This window comes from Andrena cerasifolii, chromosome 2 (genome assembly GCF_050908995.1).
Source record: "Andrena cerasifolii isolate SP2316 chromosome 2, iyAndCera1_principal, whole genome shotgun sequence".
NCBI classification, from domain to species: Eukaryota; Metazoa; Arthropoda; class Insecta; order Hymenoptera; family Andrenidae; genus Andrena; species Andrena cerasifolii.
The window spans coordinates 10,034,990-10,058,398 of record NC_135119.1 but is presented as its reverse complement, the minus strand read 5'-3'; the positions used below and the strand labels follow the sequence as shown (position 1 = coordinate 10,058,398).

Here is a 23,409-nt window from a genome sequence, read left to right as displayed (position 1 = left end):
TCATGTATATAATTGTGTTCATAGCAGTTCATAGACGAAGGAACGCTTCCCATCTACCGGCGATACCTACGAAGTACACTGGACGGTAGAAGTATATTAATACCTTGTGAGCAGTACAAAGGCCGGTATTCATAGTTGCTACTTATTCTTAAGCAAATGCTTAAGCATTCGGCATCCTTTATTAGCTACTAAGTTAGTAGAGGATGCCGCATGATTGCACACGATTACAAAATCATTTTCTGTTTTTAAACATTCTTCAGTTTCTGAAAAAGTCTTATAAGTAATGTAACTAGCTTATGTAATCTATGTAATCGGAAAGCCTGTCTCGACCACCAGCCGAGAGTGGAGGGAAGCGCGAAGGAAGGGCCAAGGACGGAGAGAGGGCTAGAGAACAACCCACTGACGAAGCTTGAAGGACATCACCGTTTTGATTAGACGAAAGGCCTAAGGAGGAACTTCGAAGGATACCCTGGAGTCAGAGGTGTAGGGCGCTCGGAGGGCACAAGCGAGGAGCGACTTTGTAGAAACGAGAGATCGAACTTGTTAGCAGAACAGTCAACGTCTAGCTACTCATTAAAAATCCAAACATAGAAAGTATTCAGAAGGGTTTCACTTTATTTTCATTCCATCGTTGAAATTCCCGCGCAACTCGTGAGCTGAGTGCTTCAGCGCTCCACGGGCACGGACCCGTCGTCTATTTTGAAATCCCCACAGAATCGCGCAAAAGACGAACCGACGCCAGCGCCAAGTGAGTGACGCCGTGGCCAAAGTACTTTAAACATTCAACAGGTGGCGGTAATACGGAAACTATGAGAAACCTAAGAAACTTGCGCCGATCGGCGGTGTCACTAGATCGAATCCAGGGACTTTTCGCTGCAAAAATTAACCAATTGCTCCCACTACCATCACCACCAACTCTTCAACTAATCAAACTACATCCCCTCCCCTGTGACGTCACCCCTTTCTCTAACTGGATATCCTCTCCCCGCCTCAACACCGCGCCACAAACTGCGGTACCCCTCACCCCCTCACCGATGAGCCAGAACTGTGTTAGCCTACCTACTAATACGAAATATAATTATTAAAGAATATTCTCAATAAAAAATATACTATATTCCAATTTTGCTCCTTCCAGAAACGATATTTTCCTAATGGTGGTGCTTTAATGCAAGTTATGTAACCGACATTCGGATCATTTATGTAACAGTAAAATGGGATATTTTCAAATAGGCATGTTGCATAATATGCTATATTTTTCGAAAAACGTGATCATCATGTTGGCCCTTTAGAAGATGGCGCGGGGTTATTGGCCATGGAGTAGTTCCATACCTATCGATTGACCCGAATCCGTAGCTAGAGATTTACACCCTGGGGATCAGCAAGTTCGCGTTTTCTGTGGTTCTGCACGCGATCTGTGTGATGATCGACCAATTCGTGACCGTGATGCTACATACTCCATCGACATTTTGAATAAGTTCAGGGAGGCCCACGCGTGTACAGGTCATAGAACGAGAGGAAAGGAAGATTCTCGATTTTTAGGGATTTTTTTTATTGTTCCTCAAATCTTTCTCGTACAGCGATTATCACAATTAGCAATTATCCCCGGACATTTTTCTATCTCGCGTGACATTATCGTGGCCGACGAGCGTTTTGGATTTTATTAAAACACTGGTTTTCAATATGTTCGATCCGGACTGCTCGTTTTAGGTACATTTCAATGAATCTTCAGTGCGCAAGAGAGTGGAAACTGTAATAAAAATTTGAGTAAAGGTGTCTGGCTTGTTGCACGTGTACAGCACGTTCTTGCTCCAAGAAACGTGGATCATTAATTATTGTTACTATTTCGAATGACGACTGTTCAGAATTTATAAATAAATTTCACGAATAAATTCCACGTGACTAGCACAGGACGTAACGTTTAATCTAATTTTAGAGAAGTGTGTTGAACGTAAATTTGCTCGCCAGTAACAAAGGTTTATACATACATAATATGTCGCGCACAAGATGTTGCGTTTTTTGGTAAAATTACAATCAGAGGCCAATTTCTCGTAACGTTACGAAAAAAAGAGTTTATTTCACTTTAAAAACACTCGATACAGAATTTGGATAACGAAACTTTAAATTCTATTATTCTTAACGTTCTCTAAATGTATTTACAAGATCTTTGCTTTCGTTGCAGCTAATTGTGCAAGTTTACGGTAATTAACTTCACGAAGGTATTCATTTCTCATTAATCGATGGTATTCCTTTAATTCGAAGGTTCCTCCAACCACGAACAAAACTCACTCGACTCTCCCTCTCTTTGTAAGTACACACTCATAACTCGATAGCCATTGATAATTTTACAACGTCTCGCAACAACATATCGCGCAACATTCCCTTTACCGTTAGTGTGCCGATGTAACAAATAATTTTATTAATTATCGTTAACGTCACGATCGAGATGACGTATAACAATGGACGACGCTATATTAAAATTATCCCTCGCGACACTCTCCTCAGGAAAACGTTGAAAACTCGCCATGACTTCCAACAATTCGGTAGAACAATACGTATTTTCTTAAGTTGGAACGTTACGCATTTCGTTCGATCCTCGAAGCGACGTTTCGTTTCTGTTAAATCAACAACACGCATACAACGACTTCGCTAAAAGACTCTTATTGAGTGAACAAAACGAACTCCCCGGGTGTGTCTAACGAAAAGCGTCTGTTGCTATTTCTTTACAAAGTTTCCTATTCGCCTTAGAATTTGAATCTACAATACATGGTGCGCATCAGTCTACCCGTTCCGATGCTGGAACATTGGAGATCGGAAGAGGATAAACCGCTCGAGCGTCTTCAGGCTGACGTTCATATTCAGGGGAGTGTTCAAACGACAACACCCTGCTGAGCTAACAGCTGCTTCCTCTGGTGAAGGCTCGGCGATTCTCCATCCATCTCGACAGTTTTAACACCCTCGAAAGATTTCGACGCCTTCAAATTATTCAGTGCCTTCAGACAGCTATTTGTGGTCATCTCCAAGGACTTGGAGCTCTTCAGCGACGCGTTCGCCAGCTTCTTTATTGTCTCTGAGATAGGACACTTGATGAAATCAGCCCTCTCCCTCTCTTTCTCCTTCATCCTCTGATTGTCGTCGACGACCACCGACGCGTCCTTGGCTTCGACATCCTCTTCGCCCCTTTCTTCCTCCATCGATCCTTTGGAATCATCGTGTTTCGCTTTCTGAGGCTCCTGCGCGTTGGCTTTCGATCCTCTGAGAACGTCTGGTGATTGGGCCTGACCCTGACGTGACTCCGCGCGGCTGTTATTGGTTTCCTCTTCGTCCTTCCGGTCGTCCTGGCCCAGAAATGACTTGGGCGGAGCTTCCACGTAGCCACTTTCGTCGCTGTCCACTTCCTCGTCGAGGGAATCCAAGGTCAGGAATGGGGACTCGTCATTTTGCGACATGTCGTGACTCATCCTACCGGGATACTTCTCCATAACCCGTCTCTCTCTGTCCTGTGGATCCTCGATCCTACGCAGTATCTCGCCCCTCGGCCTGTAGTCGACCACGTCGTCGAAATCCTCGACATCTTCGAAGTCGAACACATGCGAGCTCGCATCTTCTATCTCTTCCTCCTCTTCCTCTTCTTCCTCCTCCTCCTCTTCCATCGACTCGTCCTCCTCGTTCCGCGACGAGAACCTCTTGCGGCTGACGGCGATGTTGCGACGGTGAAAACGCGGGCTCCCGGCGCAGGTCATGAAATTTGGCGAACCCTCGGAGTTCCTTCGCGGTCCTGGACCCCTTCTCACGACCTCGTCAGAAAACATGACCCTCCTGTTCGCCTGTTGCTCTGTTTCACCTGCGAAGCACATACATTGCAGGGTTACGGAACGAGGGTAAAACTCTCTTACCATGTTAAGCAGAATTAATCGCCATCCACATCTGTCTGCATCATTTTAGTATTAGTGATAAGACGCTTAAAAGCGAACGTTTGTTTATGTTGGAACGGTAAGTGAGATTTAAAGTAAAAATATTAAAAACTTCTGATTATATAGTTTGGGAGAACTTTCGTTAACCCGGGTTATATTTATTCACCACATGACGAATAACTTTTTTTTTTAACTTTTATTCTTTATTCGATATTCGAAATTTTTATTTAAATAAAAATGTTGCTCATCTCTGATTTAGACTGCTAACGCATTCGCGAAGAATCTAGTGAAAAATATAAAAATTCTAATTCTGAGTATTTATCTTTCTAACCCCTGAGTTGTTTTCAGCTGCATATGGGCGAAGGGCTCGTTACCTAGACTTAGAGTACCGAATAAATGTGGCAAGCATGGTATACGTGCATATAGCGAGAGGGACTATTGTATTAAAGCAGTCTATTGACCTGTAGCGTGATTATCTTCCGGTCCAGGAGCCCTTTCTTCGCTCGTCGCTGTACTGGCTGTCTCGCATCCGCTGGATATGCTTCCGTTCTCATCGGAGGATTCACGATTCAGAGCGTCCAAGAGTCGAGCAAGCCTCCAGCTGTCTTGTTCCTGCCAGCTGCACGCCACGCTCTCCAGGGTCCTCAGCTCCTCGAGGATCCTCTCCTGCTCTATCTCTTCGGCGACGATGTCCTCCTCGATCGCTGAAAGTTTCGGCGCGCTTTTGGATCTCTCGAGGGGTGGCCGATAATTTTGCCCACCGGTGCTTAGCAGTAGCTTTCGCCGTGGTAACGAAGGGTTCTCGTACAGGGCGTTTGCTAGGGACAATCTGAAAGCAACAGGTTCGCAAATAAATAAAGATTATACTTCGATACTTGGATCCTCGTTTTTCCTTGTCGCGGTAAATTATTCGATTTCTCGCGCGAGGGCTCAGATATTCAGGACAGCCGTCTGTGATTTACGACCGGCATTTCTAACGTCACTTGCGCCGACGATACATTCAGGGAAGAGCCTATTGACCTCTCGTGATTTTCCTAGATCCATACACACACTGATTGTGAGTCAAACACAAGTCGTTGGACGATCTGTACGAACTGGATCGTGACTTAGTCGTGTGCACCGTGATCTACGGACGTGACCCAAATTGTCTCGAAACGGAGAGGTCGCGGTCTTACGGTAGCTCGTGTCTACCAGCACAGAAAAGCGACCGATTTCCCCGTTATCGAATTAATCGAGGAAGCTACTATCCTTGACTTTCGTGTGCCAAGGCAAACGACAGTGCGGGACCTTTCCAATAGCTATGAACTGGGCCCGCGCGTCTCTGATCTTTCCTCGTGAGTTGTTGGGGATAGATTTAGTGGCAAGATTTATAGGAAAATTTCGATCAACGTCTATAAATTATTAGCGACAGTTTGAGGATAAGTGAATATTCCAAAGAATACTGTTCTTATATATACGTATGCAAAATATGACGGTGCCATGGTCTGTATGAGAATCAGAAGAATGAGGATAAATTAAAAAGTTTCTCCTTTACAGTTTTTAGTTAACTTGCTAAACATAGTTTCCCCGTAGTAGTTCACAATATTCTTGATTATATCGATACTTCAGTTGACTATCAATTCAAAGGCAAGTTTAACGGCTGAAAATACTCACCGTTGAATTTAGTCTTTTACGTTACTGTAAATCACAATCTCTAACAATTTATGTTATACTTTTTTGTCAAATTGTCATGTATAATATATAGTATATACTGTAATAAAAATGTATTATTATTCGGAGCCAGCTCAGCAGGTATTTTATTGTTTACAGAGATAGATAGAATGTTTAAATACGTTAAATACATTCGACGTTATTGCCGCTTAAAGTAACTGTACCCAAAATCAGTGAGAGTGAAACTAATACATCGTGAAAGCTGTTCAACTAACTTTCCGTAATACACATCACCGTTTCAGTCCTTTTATTCGAACACTCTGCCGGTAATTAAATAACACAGACTGTTAACCTGTTAACTGGGGAAGATAAAGCGCCGTTCAGAAAAGTTTTCCCAGAGGGCAAAAGCTTTACAATTACGCTGAACCAAAAGGAGAGAATATTACTCGCGTTGAACTGTAATCCGCTGAATGAAACATTTATTTTCCAACAGCGCGCATATCCCCTAAACCGGGGGAACATTGACACGCTTCTGTAACATTTTGTTATATAATATAAAAATCAACAATTTTACATTTGCTTTAAGTGCTCTATGAAATCCTGCGAAAGTGCATAAAACTTTTGTCCCTCTTCTTCTTTAATACACGCTAAGTGACTAGCAATATTACCCTACTTAGTTTACGTTACCGCGTAAACGCTGTATTAAAAAGCAAGCTGAAGAATTTTGCAACGGCAATAGCGAAAAGTGCTGTTGATGTAGGTAACTCGCTAGGTTCGTCTTCTATCTTCAAAAGGTTGAAGCTTTCATGACGAGTAAATTCTTTATACGCGAGTCGTGTAACCTTTCGCATGACGAGTTACATACAATCTGTGTTCACATGACCAGCCAACCTTGTCGTTCTCGCTAAATAAGTCAGTCGTGATTAAATATGTACAGATTTTTATGTGTCGCCGAAGCGTTTTTGGGCGAAGGAACGACTCAGTTAACGGGTCGAGAGGAACTCGAGCTGATCGTAGTATAGGCATGCGTTCGAACGTCCTCGGTGCGTTCACGATCGATCTGCTTACCTAGCATTTTGCCTGGAGACCTTGTCCCGTCGGAATTCCAGGAGCGCCTGTTGTAGCCTGGCATTCAAGGTCGAGGCTAGCCTCCTGGCGGTGGACTCCTTGCTGCAGAGGGCGGCATGACACCTGAGCTCGGGCCTCAGCCTGCGTCCCTCGTGTCTATAGACCCAGACGAAGAGGCGCGGGTGGGATGCAGGCGCTGTACAATAGGTCACCCTGTGCGCCCAGTACTCCGTCAGGCCGTGGTCCTTCGTCGTGGCGGTCAAACCACCGTTCGTGACCGTCAGCCTCATCGACACGTCCGGCCTGTTGCTGGTAACGTAATTGCGCCACAAGGTCGACACTGGTTTCTCCACGCAGCCCTCCCCTGCGATCGCAATCAGTAAATCCTGTAAGACTGGCGGAATCGAGATCGTTTTCGTGCTTTGCGCAGCAGCTAAGGGGGATTTCGATTCCTTAAACCCTTTCAGCAGGTTTAATACATTATCTGCCGCTTTCGTGTATCGGCCTGTTCGCGATTTCGATCTACTGTCGCGCGTGATTCTAAAAATACGATATCAACTCTTACTTATCACAGATAAAACTGCACCACGGGAAAATGTACATCTGTACATACATTCTACCCACAAGCAATCGTTACCAACCTGAAAATTCTGATTTTAATTAAGCTTCGTGCGAATGTAGAGCACATTGGAGTATGTAAGGAGGAATCTTTTTTTCTACGGCAATTCACTCTGAAGGGGCGAAATTAACCCTTAATGTTATCGCGGTTTTTTCGTTTTTTTTTAATATATTTTTATAATGCTGCGAGTTTGAAGAAAAGTTTGAATATAAGTATTGTTGTGAAACGAAAAATAAAGTTGTATTGAACTAATGAAAAAGACACGATAAATTTAAAGGCTGATTTTATCCGTTCAGAGTGAATTTCGACAGGAACGAAACGCACGTTGCACACTCTAATAAGTTTCACTTAAATCAGAATTTTCGGATTCGGGTAGGGGACGTTTCCTTGTTAGAAGAAACAGCTGTGCTAATTTTCAAGAATTAATGAATAGTTTGTAAAAAAAAACTGACAGTCGGAGCTGTTTACTCCAGAAGATGCGAGATGGTGAAATGTTACGACTACGTTTCAATGGGCGCAATTTCTAAATTCTTTTGTCGACTGGGACGTTTTTCTGTTATCGTGCCGTGGTCGATGTTCGTTGTAATAATCATAAACGTAAAAGGGCTGTTTGCTGATCGTAATTCAATATTTTGGTGTTTATGTTCAGTTAACCCTTCGTGGTCACACCTTCTTATAATCATAAGTTGGTCACACGGGGTTCACTCTACCCCTGCGTCAATTTTTGAGTTACCATTCTCGTATTTTTGAATCTTTTAACTTTTCAGTGATAATTGTACTTCGTAATACTTATAGAATCATGGTCTAATAGTCTTTTTCTAGAAATGTAAATTTTGATATGATAAGATTTGCAGTTGAAAATGAGCGATTTTCCACGGTTGTGGGAAAAAAGCGATTTTTTAATATTTTTATATATTTGTTTTCTTGAGATAAATCCCCTCTGGAATTCGTAAAGACACGACATTTTAACTCGAAAATTATTCTGGGGGTACAATACACCCCGTGTGACCACGAAGGGTTAAACGTGCTTGGTCACGTGTCGGTACATCTAGGTACCTATACGGAGCAGTAGAGATTTGTAGTTCTTAAGGCGAGGTTCCGGTCTAGAGCCCAAAGAAATAGGTGATCTTTAGGAATTAATTAAAGGAAAACTACTACATATAATTTAATGGGACTTTTTGCGTTGTATTAAAGATGTCTTAAACTATAGAAATATGTTTTTTGTTTTATAATTAATCATTGCAGACGGCACTGGGGAGTCGTTAAAGTCAGGGGTGATTTATTTTCATCCGAAGGCAACCGCTGCACAGTAGTGTGACATTGGAAGGTATAATTCTTATCAATATATCAATTATAAAACAGTAAATTATAAATTTCAAGGGACATTTCATTACATAAAATACATATAAAAAAATCACAATCGCCATTGTAATCTCCAATCTTGTTAATAAAATATCCAACAGATGTTAACAGCAGGTATTTCCGGTAATATTAAAGAGAATATTATAATTTTAGACTATCTCGTCATTTCTGAATCGAAAGCGAAATATATGCATATGCAGCAGACACAATGGGCACACTTTCTGGGGCCTATATTGGGGCCTATATTTTTCTAAGCAAATTATATTTTTCTGGGTTCTATATTTCATAGGTAATTGTGAAACAAGAAACATTTCGTAGGCCCCGGAAAATGTGCCATTGTGTCCACTGCACAATGCGAGTCCAATTTAAGGAAATAATCTGTTTCCGTTTTGGAACTACGAGCACAAAGAGAAAATGCGACTCACTGTTATAGTAATTTGGAATCCTTCGCGTGCGTCTATTCTAATCCCCCGTAAAGAGTAATAATATCCTATTATTCGTACTAGTGTATTATCCTGTTACTATATTATGTGCGCTATACAGCTGTGCGGTTACAGCTGGTTTTCAATAAGGATAATGTCTTTATGTTTCAAACATTTTGTTACGTATTCTAACGCAATAATTGCGATATACTGTTATAATACACTATCATTATTCAATGCCGATGTTACACTGTTATTAAGAGCGCCATCAGCGGCTAACAGTAATCGGGACAAACGCTACGTGCGCGCGAGTTTCGACGCGAGTTTCCGCGTACAAGTACATTCACTACAATTGCACGGTGCACATAATACCTATTACATACTTGTATTACATAGGTGGAAACAAGGTGGCCTCCTACAGGGTTAAACCCAGGACGTGGTTTGCAGCCGCATAAATTCGAATGTAACAGTGTTAAAGAATGTTGATTGCTCGATTAGATTTGTCACTTAAGGTAAATGTCCCAGTAGCTGGACACTAGTGTAAATAATACTGATTATTACATTTAATATTCGCTTTATACCACTAACAAAAGACAAAGTTAGGGATTCTACTAATCGTATAAATAAAAATATAGGGCTTGGATTTTTTTATATAGTTTTAAAGCAATCTTTATTTTGCTGGAAAAAAATTTTTTTATGAATAATTTTACAAAATGGCGCTGAACAAAATGACTTCCAGCACTGCAAAAATCTGGCCCACACTTCCGGGAATGACTGGATCATCTGAGATGGAAATACAAGAAAGATATATAAACAGGAATATATTATCTTTGACCTAGAGTAGGATTTTTTGAATATTTCAATTATTCGTTTTTTTTTACAAGCATTTCAGTGCAAATTTTTAAGTAAAAAATTAAAGTCAATTCTCGAAACTGCTATAATTTCCAAAATAATTCGAATTTTGCGAAAATCCTACGCTAGGTCACAGATAATATATTCCTGTTTATATACCTTTTTTGTATTTCCATCTCAGATGATCCAGTCATTCCCGGGAGTGTGGGCCAGTTTTTTTGCAGTGCTCCGGAGAGACACTTTGTTCACCGGAATTTTATAAAATTTTTCATAAAAAATTTTTTCTAGCAAAATAAAGATTGCTTTAAAACTATATAAAAAATCCAATCCCTATATTTTTGTTTCACTGAGAAGAGAAAGCCTGAATGTTGCCGAATTTTGCGGCGCGATTACCAGAATCACCCCTTAATAAGACATACGACCCCTGAAAATTGCACGATTCCCTCGACGTACTCTCAAATTCATCAACCCCCTTTCTACATCAATTACATTCGAAAATTAGAATTATATTTACCCTGCTTTCTGACATTACACTACCCCATTTACAGTACCCCGAGTCTAATAAACTAACTCTACAAAAATTTCGACCCAAATGTGAAAAAGTTACATTCTCACGTTGCTTGTTCTTACACCAAAAAAAAAAAACAGGTACAAAGAGAAGAAAACGATACGTCTATGCGGCAGAATAAACCAAAGTTTCGCATTGCTTACGAGAATTCGCATCGAATGCCCGTTACCATTGCATGCCCGCACACGTGCACACACTCTTCAGCTGGGCATTCCAACATCTATACGCGAGTGGAATAAGTACACACCGGCGGGACTAAATCGAGGGACAGGCATATCCTGACCTTCGATACAGTTCGATTCGCCGTTCCCCGTTGCCGTTCGGATCGCGTTACCAATTTAGAGATACAGGAAACGCTGGTACAGTTACTTCGGAGTTCGAAAGGATAGGAGGGGTGAGGGGGTGAAGCACGAGGGAAAGAAGACGAGCGAGGGTGAACGGTGCCCAGTAGTATGACGTCGGCAGCACTTCCGAACTTGCCGAGGGAAGTGCATGCAGAGTTTGCAGACACGCCATCCCCTCCGGTATTTCGTTAGTGTTTTATTTCCAGCCCAGTGCTAGTTATCTTGCACCGTTTCGCAGCGATAGCGCGCAGCCTGAAGCCTATCACGAACCCTGGTAGAATATCCTTAACCACAATGTTGCGAGCATCGTTGCCATGCCTCCATCGCGACTTGGCCTTCATTCCACCCACGAACTTTGCGTTCTGAAACTTTCGTGATAACAAGTACCGTGGGGAAGGATGTTTTATTGATGTTTCTTAGAGATTATGCGCTCACTGCGCTCTCCCGCGGGTTTAGGAGGTAGAGGGCGTTGCGAAGAGAGGGTTGGGGAATTATGGGGCAGATAGATAATTCTATTAACATAAATGCGAAAGTGTGTTTGGATGAATGACATGTACGATACTTTATATCCCGATCTGGACCAAATTTTGCATAATTACTCTCTAGAATCCTGCGGAAAATATAGGCTACCGTGAAATCTGCATATCCCACCCCTTCCGCTTTATTTCACCCTCTTGACACCGCGTGATAATCGAAGTTTTACCCGGGCAACGCCGGGTACTTTAAGCTAGTAGTTAATATGTAACAAGGGAACAGAGCCCGATCTAAGCGGGGCGCAAGCAGGGCAACTGCCCGGAGCGGCAAATTTGGGGGCGGCAAATTTGGTAGAACGAGATAATTAGAATCAATAAATAGGTACAACTTTTTGACAATGCGGTAACAAAGTAGGTAATACATTTTATTTTGTTTTGTTACTGTGTCTTTTATGAATATTAATTTTTTTTATAAAACAAAAGGCTCTTGTTATTCAAAAAACATGTACATCAATTTTCACTCGCTGTCAAAATTTATATTTTAAAATTGTTATTTATAATTAGATAAATATAAACAGCGCCAAAAATTAGTTTTGCCCCGAACGGCTTGCGAGTGAAGGACCCGAAATGCCCGACTTCGATTGTAATTTGCTTTTATAGAATGATCACTTTATCATCACTTTACTTAAATAGAATAACGAGTTTCTAAGAGATTTGCTGAAAAACAGGGGTTTCATACGAACAAAGAGTAAACCATCGACTCAGATTCTCTAATTAAGTCTGATACAATTCATGACACATATTTATCTTCTCTGAGAGATAACGGATCCAACGGAGATAACTGGATTTCGAACGACTCGCGCTAGGCAAGTGATACGCGTAATCTAGATATCGCGGTGGATTATACAACATGCATCTCGCACTGTTAAGCTGTAAGAAAGCACAATAATTAATAAAAAATGAACCGTCCGAAGAGCTGCAGTACTTCGTGCCATTAGTTGGCCTGTTCTCACAATCAGATGAGTGGGACGAGCAAGATTTGGTGTAAATTTTTTACGCGTTTTCTTTGAACACGTTTTTTCCCACCATTTCCCAACGACAATTTATCCTTCCGCATGGTTGATGATAACTGTTTTGTTTACTCAGATATGAAGGAACACTGTTTTCAAGTGGAAATTTTTCTGCTTAAATTTTACGATATAGGTATTACCGAAGATATTTATACAGAGCTGTTCAGACGAAGCAGTATAACCGAGAAGGCAATGATTCTAAATGAGAAGATAAACAGGATATGTGGATTAACATTAGCTTGTAGGAGTCTTCTTTCTCGAGAAAATCAAGTTTGAAAATTCTTCTGCTGTGCACGCAGCGGGCTAAAAATATGCAGAAATTTAGCAGTGGGGTAATTCCGGTAGAGATAGTTCAGGGTTTTAAAAACGTGTCAAACTTAAATATTTTAAACGTACTGCCGATTTTATGTTCGCGCAAAACTCAAGACCTATTGAGCCGATCTTCCTGAAATTTTAACGCGTTATTCCTGCATACTCTAGGATGGACATAGGCTATGTAGCATATCTCATAAACGCGTTATTAACATGTAATGTATGTGTAAACATTTCATGTGTACGGTTGTTTTGCAGACCACGTGATCCGTGTATACGACAGTCTACTTCGCGCGCGCATGCGCATATTCGGCCCGCGCGATACCTCGCCCGCAGCAGTACCCTGATGTCACCACCAGATGGCGAAGGTTTTCGCGCGCTTTCTCGCTAGAGAAGTAAATTACCGCGGACATATATGTTGGAATGATCGTATTGTTACAAATTGCTATTGCAGTTTTATGTGTACCCCGTGTGGATGTTACTATGCACCGAGTGCGATCAAATTTGTCAAGATCATCCACTCCTGCTCGACAGTATGCACTACTAGCTTTGCTATTCAGCTTCACCCGAAATTTTAGATTCTGATTTTATAAAAAAATTGTTCTTTATTTATTTATTTATTTTTTTTTGTGAAAATAGAAACGTTCATGTGGAATTAGGTGGGTATAATGAGCTGGGACAAATTTCGTGACCGCTGAGTTTTACCGTTCGAGTGTTTTTAGGCGACAGACAAACACACAAACACTTTCTGCTTTATATATTAAGATACACTGGTAAATCCTGGACTTATAAGAGTGACTGTTACCGGAAGGTTTGCATTGAATTATGATCCAGGAATTAACTAGGTATGTTAACTTAGGAGAAGTTCAAATAGGAGCGATGGATAATATTCGTCATCATTGCTCCGGCAGGTGATGCGCAACAACAATTCATATACACTATCACTGTAATAATCAGAGTAATAATATCGAGTCTTTAAAAATTTTCAAGCTGCAAGGCTGATTAAGGTTCAATGGCCACTTCGTTTGATAAATTTTGACGCAAAAATTAGGGGATTACAATAATCAATATTATCAGTTACTTATTTATCAATCATACGTATTAGCTAGAGATAAATGTAAGCGAACTCGCCATTTCCTCTAACGTAAGTCCCCACATACGTTTATCGAAGCTATCTTAGAAGGAATATAATTTTAAAGCAATATATTCCTCTGAGCCCCGCAAACAATCATTGGAAGAATTCACGATTAGATTACTTGCTCGAATCCTTTCATCAAGGTAGCAAAAATTTGGCAGCCTGTATTTGTTAAACAAATTAGCGACCAGCGGAATGATAACTTAAACCCCTCTTAATTCCACACAAACTACATAACATGTGAATTTCGTTAAAATCCCTGGCGTCAAATACAAAAAATGATGGATTCTTTGTGACCGGCACGCGGTCATTCACAGTCTGATTAGGACGTCAGCTCGATAATATTTCAGAACTACCAGGTGATACTGATTTTCTCCTGTGTCGCATGATTCCTGGTACGTCGAGAGAAAGCAGCCACGTCGCTGACAGTGATCGTCACCACGGGGCGATACGTGAGTCGCGGCGCGGTATCGAATTGCGGACGGAAAAACGGACGATCTGGAACGACGCGGAACAGGAAGTCGGTGCCAGCCGTCGCGTCGGTTCCAGGACGGGTATAGAGCAAGGGAACGACCGCTAGGCCGTAACACTCCGTTCGGTATTATCCAATTAAAGGTAATGCTGGCAGCCCGTTAATTTTCCCTCCGTTAGCTCAGCCATTGTGAGGTGGCATCCAGTTCACCGTGTTTTCCAGAAAATGAAAGAGCCACCGGCTACCGGAGAGGATATTCGCGGCTGGCATTCAGCCCCATTCGTCGCTCGTGTCGCTGCCGGCCGTAGGAAATGAAAAAGATTCCGCGCTTGTTTGGCCTATGTACTCTCGGCGAATGTTGCGCGGGAACCGGGGGAAGCTGGCGAACTTGGATAATCACGGGGCCGGGTACTGGGGAAAGATGGGTGACCACCACCATCACCACCAAAAACAAAACCACCTTTCCTCCCGGGTGCGCCGCTGCTGCTGGGACCCCGAAGGAGAGAGAGGGGAGGAAAAGAGATAAAAGAAAAACAAAGGGACTGACTAAAAATAGAAGTTCGTTCGTTGGGCAGTATAAAGGGGGATAGGCTTTGAAACCGGAGCCCATCCTGTTTTATCAGAAAAACAAAAATAATACAATACAATACAATACAAAACTGTGAGGTGTGTGCCGTGCGCGAATGAATGTTGTTTTATTGTAAATGCGGCTTAAGAGCGAAATACGCGGGAGACACCTTGCGGGTGAAAAGGGAAGACGAATGTAGCCGGCACACAGTTTGATATAGTAATAATATAGTCCGGTATTCCTAGTAGCAAGAAGTCAGTAGAGTCGCCTAGTTTAGTCTTAAGCATGCGGCATCCTCTACTAACCTAGTAGCCAGTAAAGGATGCCGAATGCTTAAGCATTTGCTTAAGAATAAGTAGCGACTATGAATACCGGCCATAAAGTATAGTTTGATGGTTGAGAGAAACTAGAGCACTAAAAAGAGGTGAGAATGCGCATCCGCCATATTGGGTCCTCTGAAGAGAGAAGATCGTTGAGTACCCGCCTTTTTGAGTATTGTCAAATTCGCTTTATAAACCAAATATAAACTTAAATGTAATAAAATACTCTAATAATGTGTCGTGCTACTGTGCATCAATATCAGCAACGCATATTTTGTTTATAAAGTGAATCTGTGAATACCCACCTCTTTAGTGCTCTAGAGAAACCACGCGCGTGGTATATATTTATTCTGTACTATTAACGAGATCTGTCTTTCTACTATATTATTTGATTAAGTATGAAGTGTAGTGGAGTAACCTCCCAGTTCGCCATTTCCACAAAAGCAGCTCTTGAATTATGAATTTCTACTAACTCAAGGAAACTTTTATGAACAAATTAGAAATTACTTTCGAAAGTGTAGCGCTATTGCATGAATTGGAACACTTTCTTGAGGCGGCTGACAATGAATCTTACGGTCCGAAGTAAGTGGATGCTAGAAATATTATTATAAGGGTATATGAACGTGATTAACATAACCTACATTCGACGCAAGGTCTAAGTCTAAGTCGAAACAAACGGTGAAATAATTTAAATAGACAATGCAGCGATGGTAAAATTTTCAATCACGAGTACATGGCAGCGGTGTAGGTATTTATCCCAAGAAATTATTCCGCATAAATTCAGCAGGATAATAAACCGCAGCTATTCATTTAATAATTGGTTTCTTCTGGAAACCTGTTTCCTGCTACCGAAAGTCAAAGTTGTGCCAGGTCAGGTCTGCGCTGAAAATGTTCATCAGCGAGCAATAGTCGAACAGGCTTATAACTGGCGCTCAAGTATTCACAGGCGGCTCTGTATATTTTCAGACGAAAATTAAGCGCCTACGTGACCGTTCTTTTTCTGCTTTTTCTCGTTTCGCGCCAAAGCAAAGACATATGTTCTGTCGTTTCAAGAATCTTCCCGCGAATTTCATTTCTGTGATTCCCAATTACCCGCAGTCGCTGTTCTTATTTTAGACTTCTCGAAAACCGTAGAATCTGAGAAATAATAAATAATCAACTCCAACGCACGATCGTTTTTCTCGAAAGTCTGCGTCCCCACCTCGCTTACAATTAGCGCGCTCTAAACTCTAGCAATTTACGATCGATCACGCCCCTGGCTCCTCCAATTAAATTCAGAGCTAAACCGATGAAAAATGATTAGTCTGCATCAGTAAAAAATAAACACTGTTCAAATTAGGATTGCTACTCGATTTTCCTAAGGCAGTTCAATTTGTTTTCTTCTGCCCATCGCACGCCAGTATTCTTATAAACGAAGGGTTGCACGAAAAGCTCAGCTTATTCCGCGTCTCCTACTTGCTTCTTTCCAAATGAATCATCGCGAATTTCAGATACCTACGTACGTTTATGTTGGAACTGCGATAAACGATCAGAGTGACGCGGCAATGAGAACGAAGCGTAGAAATACATTCTATTGTTTTATAATGGAAGTGTTTACATTGAAGCAGCGAGCGGAGCTACGCTTACTACCTAGGTGACGATACAACCGTCGAGAACCAAATATTACTTTTTCTTCGCTATTGTCGCCGTTCTCGTCGTTGATACATAACCTTCTAGACGATCAATATAAACAAATTAATAACTGAAATTGTTCGACAGTTTACATCTTTTTCGACAGTTTACATGATTTCTAGCTCAGGATTGTAGCTCTACACTTCCTCTTTCCAACTTATACCATAAATCAACGATACGTTAATTTTATGACGAGTTATGATAAAAAAAAAGCTAAGGGGTGGCAACCTGCAAGCCTCTCCCCTACTATTATCGCAGCTCCACTGTAAACACACCGAGAGAAAGATATTTTTCAGCACCTTTTATTTTCTACCGCAGCTGTGACAAACGCACCCTTAGAGTATCGGATGATCCCATCTTTCGAATTCGCTCTTATTCCTGGCTCCGCATCTAAAGTAACGGAATAGCGGCGGATAAAAAGACGGCGTTGCACACGATATAATCGTGTTACGTAAGGTATTTACCATTCTTCGCTCGCTGTGCATTTTCGGAGTGTTTTCTTCCATACATCGTATCTTTAATGGAAAATTAATGTTACCTGGTATCGTCGAGCGTTGGACGTGACCGATAAATTCTTGAAAGCTTCTCGGTGTACGATCTACCGCAATCTCCAGTGTTGAATTGCATATCGAACAGGGAGATTAAAACGATAAGGTAATAGGTGCCGTGGTAAAAAAAAAGAAACCGAAAGAAAATCTTGTCTGACTAAGCGCGAGTAAAATTCCAGTATTGATTTTAACGTGGACGTCGAAACGGATCTGAAGATATGAACGGCTTAGAATAATAATCGTCGGTGTTGAAATCGTGGTAGATCAATGATCTCCATACATTGTGGATACACCTTCGAAATTGTTTGGAGTACTTACGTAATATTATGAATGATAAGACTTATTTATGTATCTTGCTTTGTTTTTGTGATATACACCTATATTCTTATCTTATGGACTCGAAAGTACTTTGAGTCTTTAACCCCTTCGCGACCGTGGACGAGATATCTCGCTACGCGGTATCTGTCGTACGATGCCACGGACGAGTTATCCCGCAACATTATGTCGTTCGCACGACGCCACGGACAAGGTATCCCGCGTGTTTATTTACCAAGATAATTCTAATTTGAAGAAAAATTAATTTACAAAACCTCTTAGCGGAAAATAAATGAAGAATTTTTACAGTCAGTAGATTGTTAGATACCCCGAGCCTTCGCCACGTCTAAATCTGGTTATTGTCACCCATTTCGATCGTTAACCACTTTCTGCGCTACTTTCCCTTACACCGTGTCTGGTCATCGTCACCCACTTGGACCCTTAGACCTCTTCAGGCGTACGTGCCTTAGCCGCAAACAAGCGGGTTAGACCGTGGGCCTCAAGGCCCTTCTTCTAACCGAAATCGCGTCAAACGTAGAAAGTAACTTTCTCCAGTAACGCCACTTCCACCGACGCTAATAACCAATCCCAGTTCTTATTTCCTCACCCTCGCAATGGTAACCACCACTGGCATTCTTCAGTTTGTCGACGTTCTTTTCGAACCTCGCGAGAGTCAGAAAGCTCTGGTACTTTGTACAGTCAAGTCGCCTCCAATAGGCTGTTTAATAAAGACGTGTTTTTGTTATAAACAAGTGTTTGAATTTGTTCCTACTCGTGTTCACGACAAGATACTAAGTAAATTGATTATAGTAGACAAATTGATAAGCAAAATTTTTACCACAAACAAGATAAAATGTACATTTTAAATTAATTATTTACACACTTTCTATATGTAACCGCAGCCAGCGACCTACTCTTTCGGGTTCTGATTTTCGTCACCAGGTAGCGTATTGCAGTGTAGCGAATTTTGGGTATAACTTTCAAAAAAATTTTCATAATAAATATTGTTTTAAAAACGCCTGATAATTATGCACCAACCCAATAGCTTCAATTCTTTCTGAAAATTACCAGAATACTAAATAGATCCATATTACCAAGCAAAATGTAACCGTACCTTGAGAAACAAACAGATCGCTTCCTATCGCGAAGAAAACAAGTGCTCGCCGTACATGAAGTGATCACAAAAATTTCCACGAGAAATTACAAAAGAGGAATGCTAGTGCGCGCCTCAAGCAAAGCAAATGCAATCTCTCAGTTGCATCTGCTTCTGATTACGAGACTGGTATTTATTCGAAGCGTATAGGTGCGATACGTTCTGCCTCTTCCGCGGGTGTCGCCGTTTGCGCGAGCAGGCATAAGGGGTGTCGAGCTGTCACTAACGATTAATAAGGAATCTACAAATTATAACAATAATTGCGTGTCGTTATTGCCATCTCGTAGCCGCGGTTCTGCTTTTTCAACGTGATCTTCACATGTTGTTTTTTTACGTAATGCGGTTTCGCAAACGACTGGTTGGTTGCATGAGAGAATTACATTGAAACGCGTGCATATGCGCGAGTGATCAAGGCTTGGGAAGAACTCGATTTCCAGCTACATGTATTCTGACGTGGAGGACTTAAATGGAAACTGTTGTCACTAATACGCGCGAGCAATTAGTCGACCTCTGAAACAGACATTTTTGTACGACAGTGAGTTAAATTTGAAATTTACATTCCACTCTCTTGTTGGGCAGGGTGTAAAAATTACGTGATTAGAACGACGAGTAATTTTTTCATTCTAAAAGGGTAGGGAATGGAACTCCAGTTAGTTATATTTTCGAAATTATTATGCTGGGATCACTGGTCGCATATTTGATACATGTAAGCTTGAAAATAAATGTTTTACCTCCCTACTTATATTTAGTTGGATACGCACAGGTTCAGCGTATGTCTGAATATAATGATTAAGAAGGAACAACAAGATGCAAAGTATCTGTTTCCTAATGAAAAACATGTGTTCGTTATGTTATGATGTGCAACGCAACACACACTTTTAGTTCTGCGAAGGCCTCGCCAATCTCAAGTACTATCGTGTTAATAAATGATTCCTTTTAATGAACAATATCGTAAATTCCACTGCTGTTTCTTTACTAAAAATAAAATGAAATAATGAAGAAACAAATTTCTATCACCGTAGACACTTAGGATTTACATATTCATCACGGTTTATAATAACGTGACACACACTAACGTGTAAAATATGTTACACGTTTGCGTTGAGCGAATACTTTTATGAGTAACTGTAAATAATTTCAATCGTTGCATACTATTCGTGCAAGGAACGACCACAGGCGTTCAGCACCCATTTACTGGAACTTCGCTTCAACATATTGTATTCGTCATCTTTAATTTCGAAAATCTGACTTCGAATTCAGAACCAGCGGCCAAAACGCCCACAGATACTGATCTTCTAAAAGTGCTGTATATTTCGCTAAATATAAAAAAAAATCAGCAACGAAATTCAAAATTCCGGCCGGGCAGATCGATGGAGAATTTAATTGCGAATAATTTAAAACAAAAATCGTCGAGTTTACTGAAAAATTACGACCTGTGGGAAGATTTGAACAAAAAATGTCATTATGTACCACTGTGTGGCGTACACTGAGCATTTGAATCTCGGCGATGGAAGGGTTGGTAGGGAGAACCACGGTGTCCCGAGTCTGTACCTTTTACCCCAGCGATTTTGTGTGCGGATTTCTGTTTAGTTCCCCTGGCCGCCGCGAGAGGCGTCGTGACTTAGAAGGCACATACATATGTGTTAATGAGATTGCGGTAGTAGAGATTTTAATGGTACTACTGGGCTTGCCAGAAAAATCCTACGCGTAATGGAGGGGAAACACGCCACGCATGCGCGTGATAACGCTGTCATTCGACTGAACCTTGGTGCCGATTGGTTTGACGTCACGGGGCCATCACACGCATGCGTGGCGTGTTCCCCTTCCATTGCGAGTAGGAATTCCATACCAGGCCTAATAGGGAGGTGTTCCGACTCCTGTCCAGAATGTGTGACTTTTTCGTTCTAGTTCTTCTGGCGGCCGGCAGAACGAAAAAGTCACACATTCTCGACAGCAATCAGAACACCTGCCTATTACACCGTGGGGAGAGCATAAAATAAACGTTGCATGTAGATATGTACCATTTTGTTTACTAGGGCAAATACTAAGTAGACGCGTGCAAAGTTTGTTTCACGAATTTTTGAGCCCCCCATAGAATTAATCTAGGCCTCAAAGTATCAATATAAATAGGTATATCTGGGTATATCCTATGCAGGTATATCTTTGGTGAAGTTTTACATCCACCCCTCTCCCGTAGTTGGCCATCGAACAGGCACAGGATTCACCATATCTCTTCACCAATCGAGCACGATGCACGGGCGGTTTGATAAACATCATGATAAACTGGCACTATCGATTAGTCCTCCTCTTTAATAGAATTAATATTAACGACGTGAAATTATCGGGCTGCGAGCCGTTGCTGTGCCAGCGATCGACGCTACGCTTATAATCGAAGATTATAATCGGAGTCAGCTGTGCCTTCTGGATGCGCCAGCCTCTGTGTAAGTGCCTTGTTTTAGACGCGACGTGGTAGCGTCATTTGCTTGTATAATAGTCCAGCGACATTTTTGCGCTCCGTCCTTGAGCACTGCCACTACGGGGAGGCTAAAATTAACTGCGTGCTGGACGACATTTATTTATCAACCAACAATGCGGTTAATACAATGCTGGACGGTAATCCGATTGATCGGATACTGTAGAACAAAAGTGCAATATAATTGAAAATAATGAACGGTTCTTTGAAGAAGGAAAGTTGTAAAGCACGACTTTAAAAGCTGCGTGACAGCTTGAACGCTGTACACTAAATTATAGTAGTTATCGTTTACACCTAGTCCATTTACGGTGTTTGCGTGGTACGTACAGAGTTACGCAGTATTATAGGCATAAATTTCAATGGTTAATACAATGTTGAAACGTAGTTCGATTGATAGGATAGTAAAGAACAAAAGTGTAATTGAAATTAATGTTTTGAGTGACGCTGGATTTGACCAAAGAACGTTTTAAGTCGGCCAGGATTAAACCGGGGATCCACCGGGGAACTAAGGTAAGCTATGCTATGCTGGGTTTAAAAACACTTGCTTCGATACATGTGTGCATAGTCTATACGGGACTGTTTCCACCAAAAGCTAAACTAAGCTGGGCTATGTTTTGCTGGAAGCTAAAAGGAAAGTTCGGTCATCCGAACATTTTGATTTTTTTTTTAAATTCTGCAGGTTTGCAGAGGACCTCAATAGAAGTATCAGGGAATTTTTCGTTTGTGCCCACTTTCGGTTCTTCAGGGTGAAGACACTCCCAACAAAAAACGTGGATCCCATTTTCCGATCACTACCTAGAGGATCACTAGGTAAGTACCGCGGAGAGCGCCACCTCGCGGTCACTTTTTTGAAAAGTGGGATGATTAATCGAATGTGTGACATGGTTGAATACAGTAGGGAAAGGAAAGAGGGTGAAATTAGCGGAAGTTTTAAATGTTTGAAATTAGTTAAAAGATAAACTCCGTACGAAATTCACTGGACGGTCACGCAACAAGGCGATGGCAATAACTTTATAAAATATTCGTAATAAAATCTTTAAATTTTTGGTATAACGTCCACTAAGAACTCTTCGTTTCTGTGTATCAGTATGTGCACATAGTCCTGACTGAAATAATAGGGTTTATTATAGCTAGTGCATAATTAAACAATTGTACAGAAATTGGAAACCCTACGTAATGTTCACAGTGTACATATTTATAATAGTTTTGAATTTTAGACAGTACGCAACTACCTCAACTTTAACTTTATATATATTTACATTGTACCCGTAACCACGTACAACCCGTTAAACCAGAAATTACAAAACGCATATTTCCCGTTTGAATCTGAAACAGTTGCCGCCCATATGCTCCCAATAGTTAAAAAAAAATCCGAGAGACGGCGCGAGCGCTCCGCGCCGAAGATACTTACCTAGGCCGGTATTCATAGTCGCTACTTAATGAGCCTAATGAATAAAGTGTAAGCAATTGCTTTTTCTTAACATTTTACTAGGAATTGCTTAAATTCATGCGGATAAAAACACAAGCATTTGCTTTATCTTGTAGGAATACCTAAACTGCCTAGGAATTGCTTAAAGGATATATATATATCCGATCCAAAATCGTGGGACCAAAAAGAGGCTATTATTTGGGTCACTCTTTAACCGAAATTCGTCACTTGATCCTCTCGTTAGACAAATTCACTAAGAAAACCATTTATGGTTTATCGTGAAAAGTACAATCGATAGGTACAAATAAGTAAACGTATAAGTAATTAAAAATTAGTAAAAGTGTATACATAGGTATGTTTGAAAGACTTGAAAGTATTACGCGTATCACAGTCGAGCTGCCACTGCCACTTAATTACGGTTTCGTTTTTACGCGTGGGCACATATCAAGGCTCTGGAAAAAGCAAAACATTGAACTCGATTCTACGGCAAACTTTTAAATAGTACGTCCTATGCGTTTGCATGTAATAGTTTCAGGCACACAGACTCTCTCGTTTGTAAATACAAACTGCCATTGCACGTAAAATTTGCCTTTATAATTTTGTATTTTCTTTTCTTTTTTTGTTTAGGCTGTTAGTGTGTAATAAAGAAGATGCATTATTATTATTATTATGCT

At 41.1% G+C, this 23,409-nt stretch overlaps 1 protein-coding gene across 1 annotated transcript in view; it reads right to left on the bottom strand.

Annotated features, from left to right (window-relative positions):
• Nucleotides 1-1,532: 1,532 nt before the first annotated feature.
• Nucleotides 1,533-23,409, bottom strand: part of LOC143378713 (uncharacterized) — an 87,484-nt gene continuing 65,607 nt past the window's right edge. The window contains exons 3-5 of the mRNA XM_076830639.1: nucleotides 6,630-6,993; nucleotides 4,373-4,740; nucleotides 1,533-3,841 (exon numbers count right to left, since the gene is read on the bottom strand). Of these exons, the coding sequence (XP_076686754.1) occupies nucleotides 2,868-3,841; nucleotides 4,373-4,740; nucleotides 6,630-6,993 (1,706 nt within the window). The 3' untranslated portion in view covers nucleotides 1,533-2,867. The remainder of the gene's footprint in view (nucleotides 3,842-4,372; nucleotides 4,741-6,629; nucleotides 6,994-23,409) is intronic.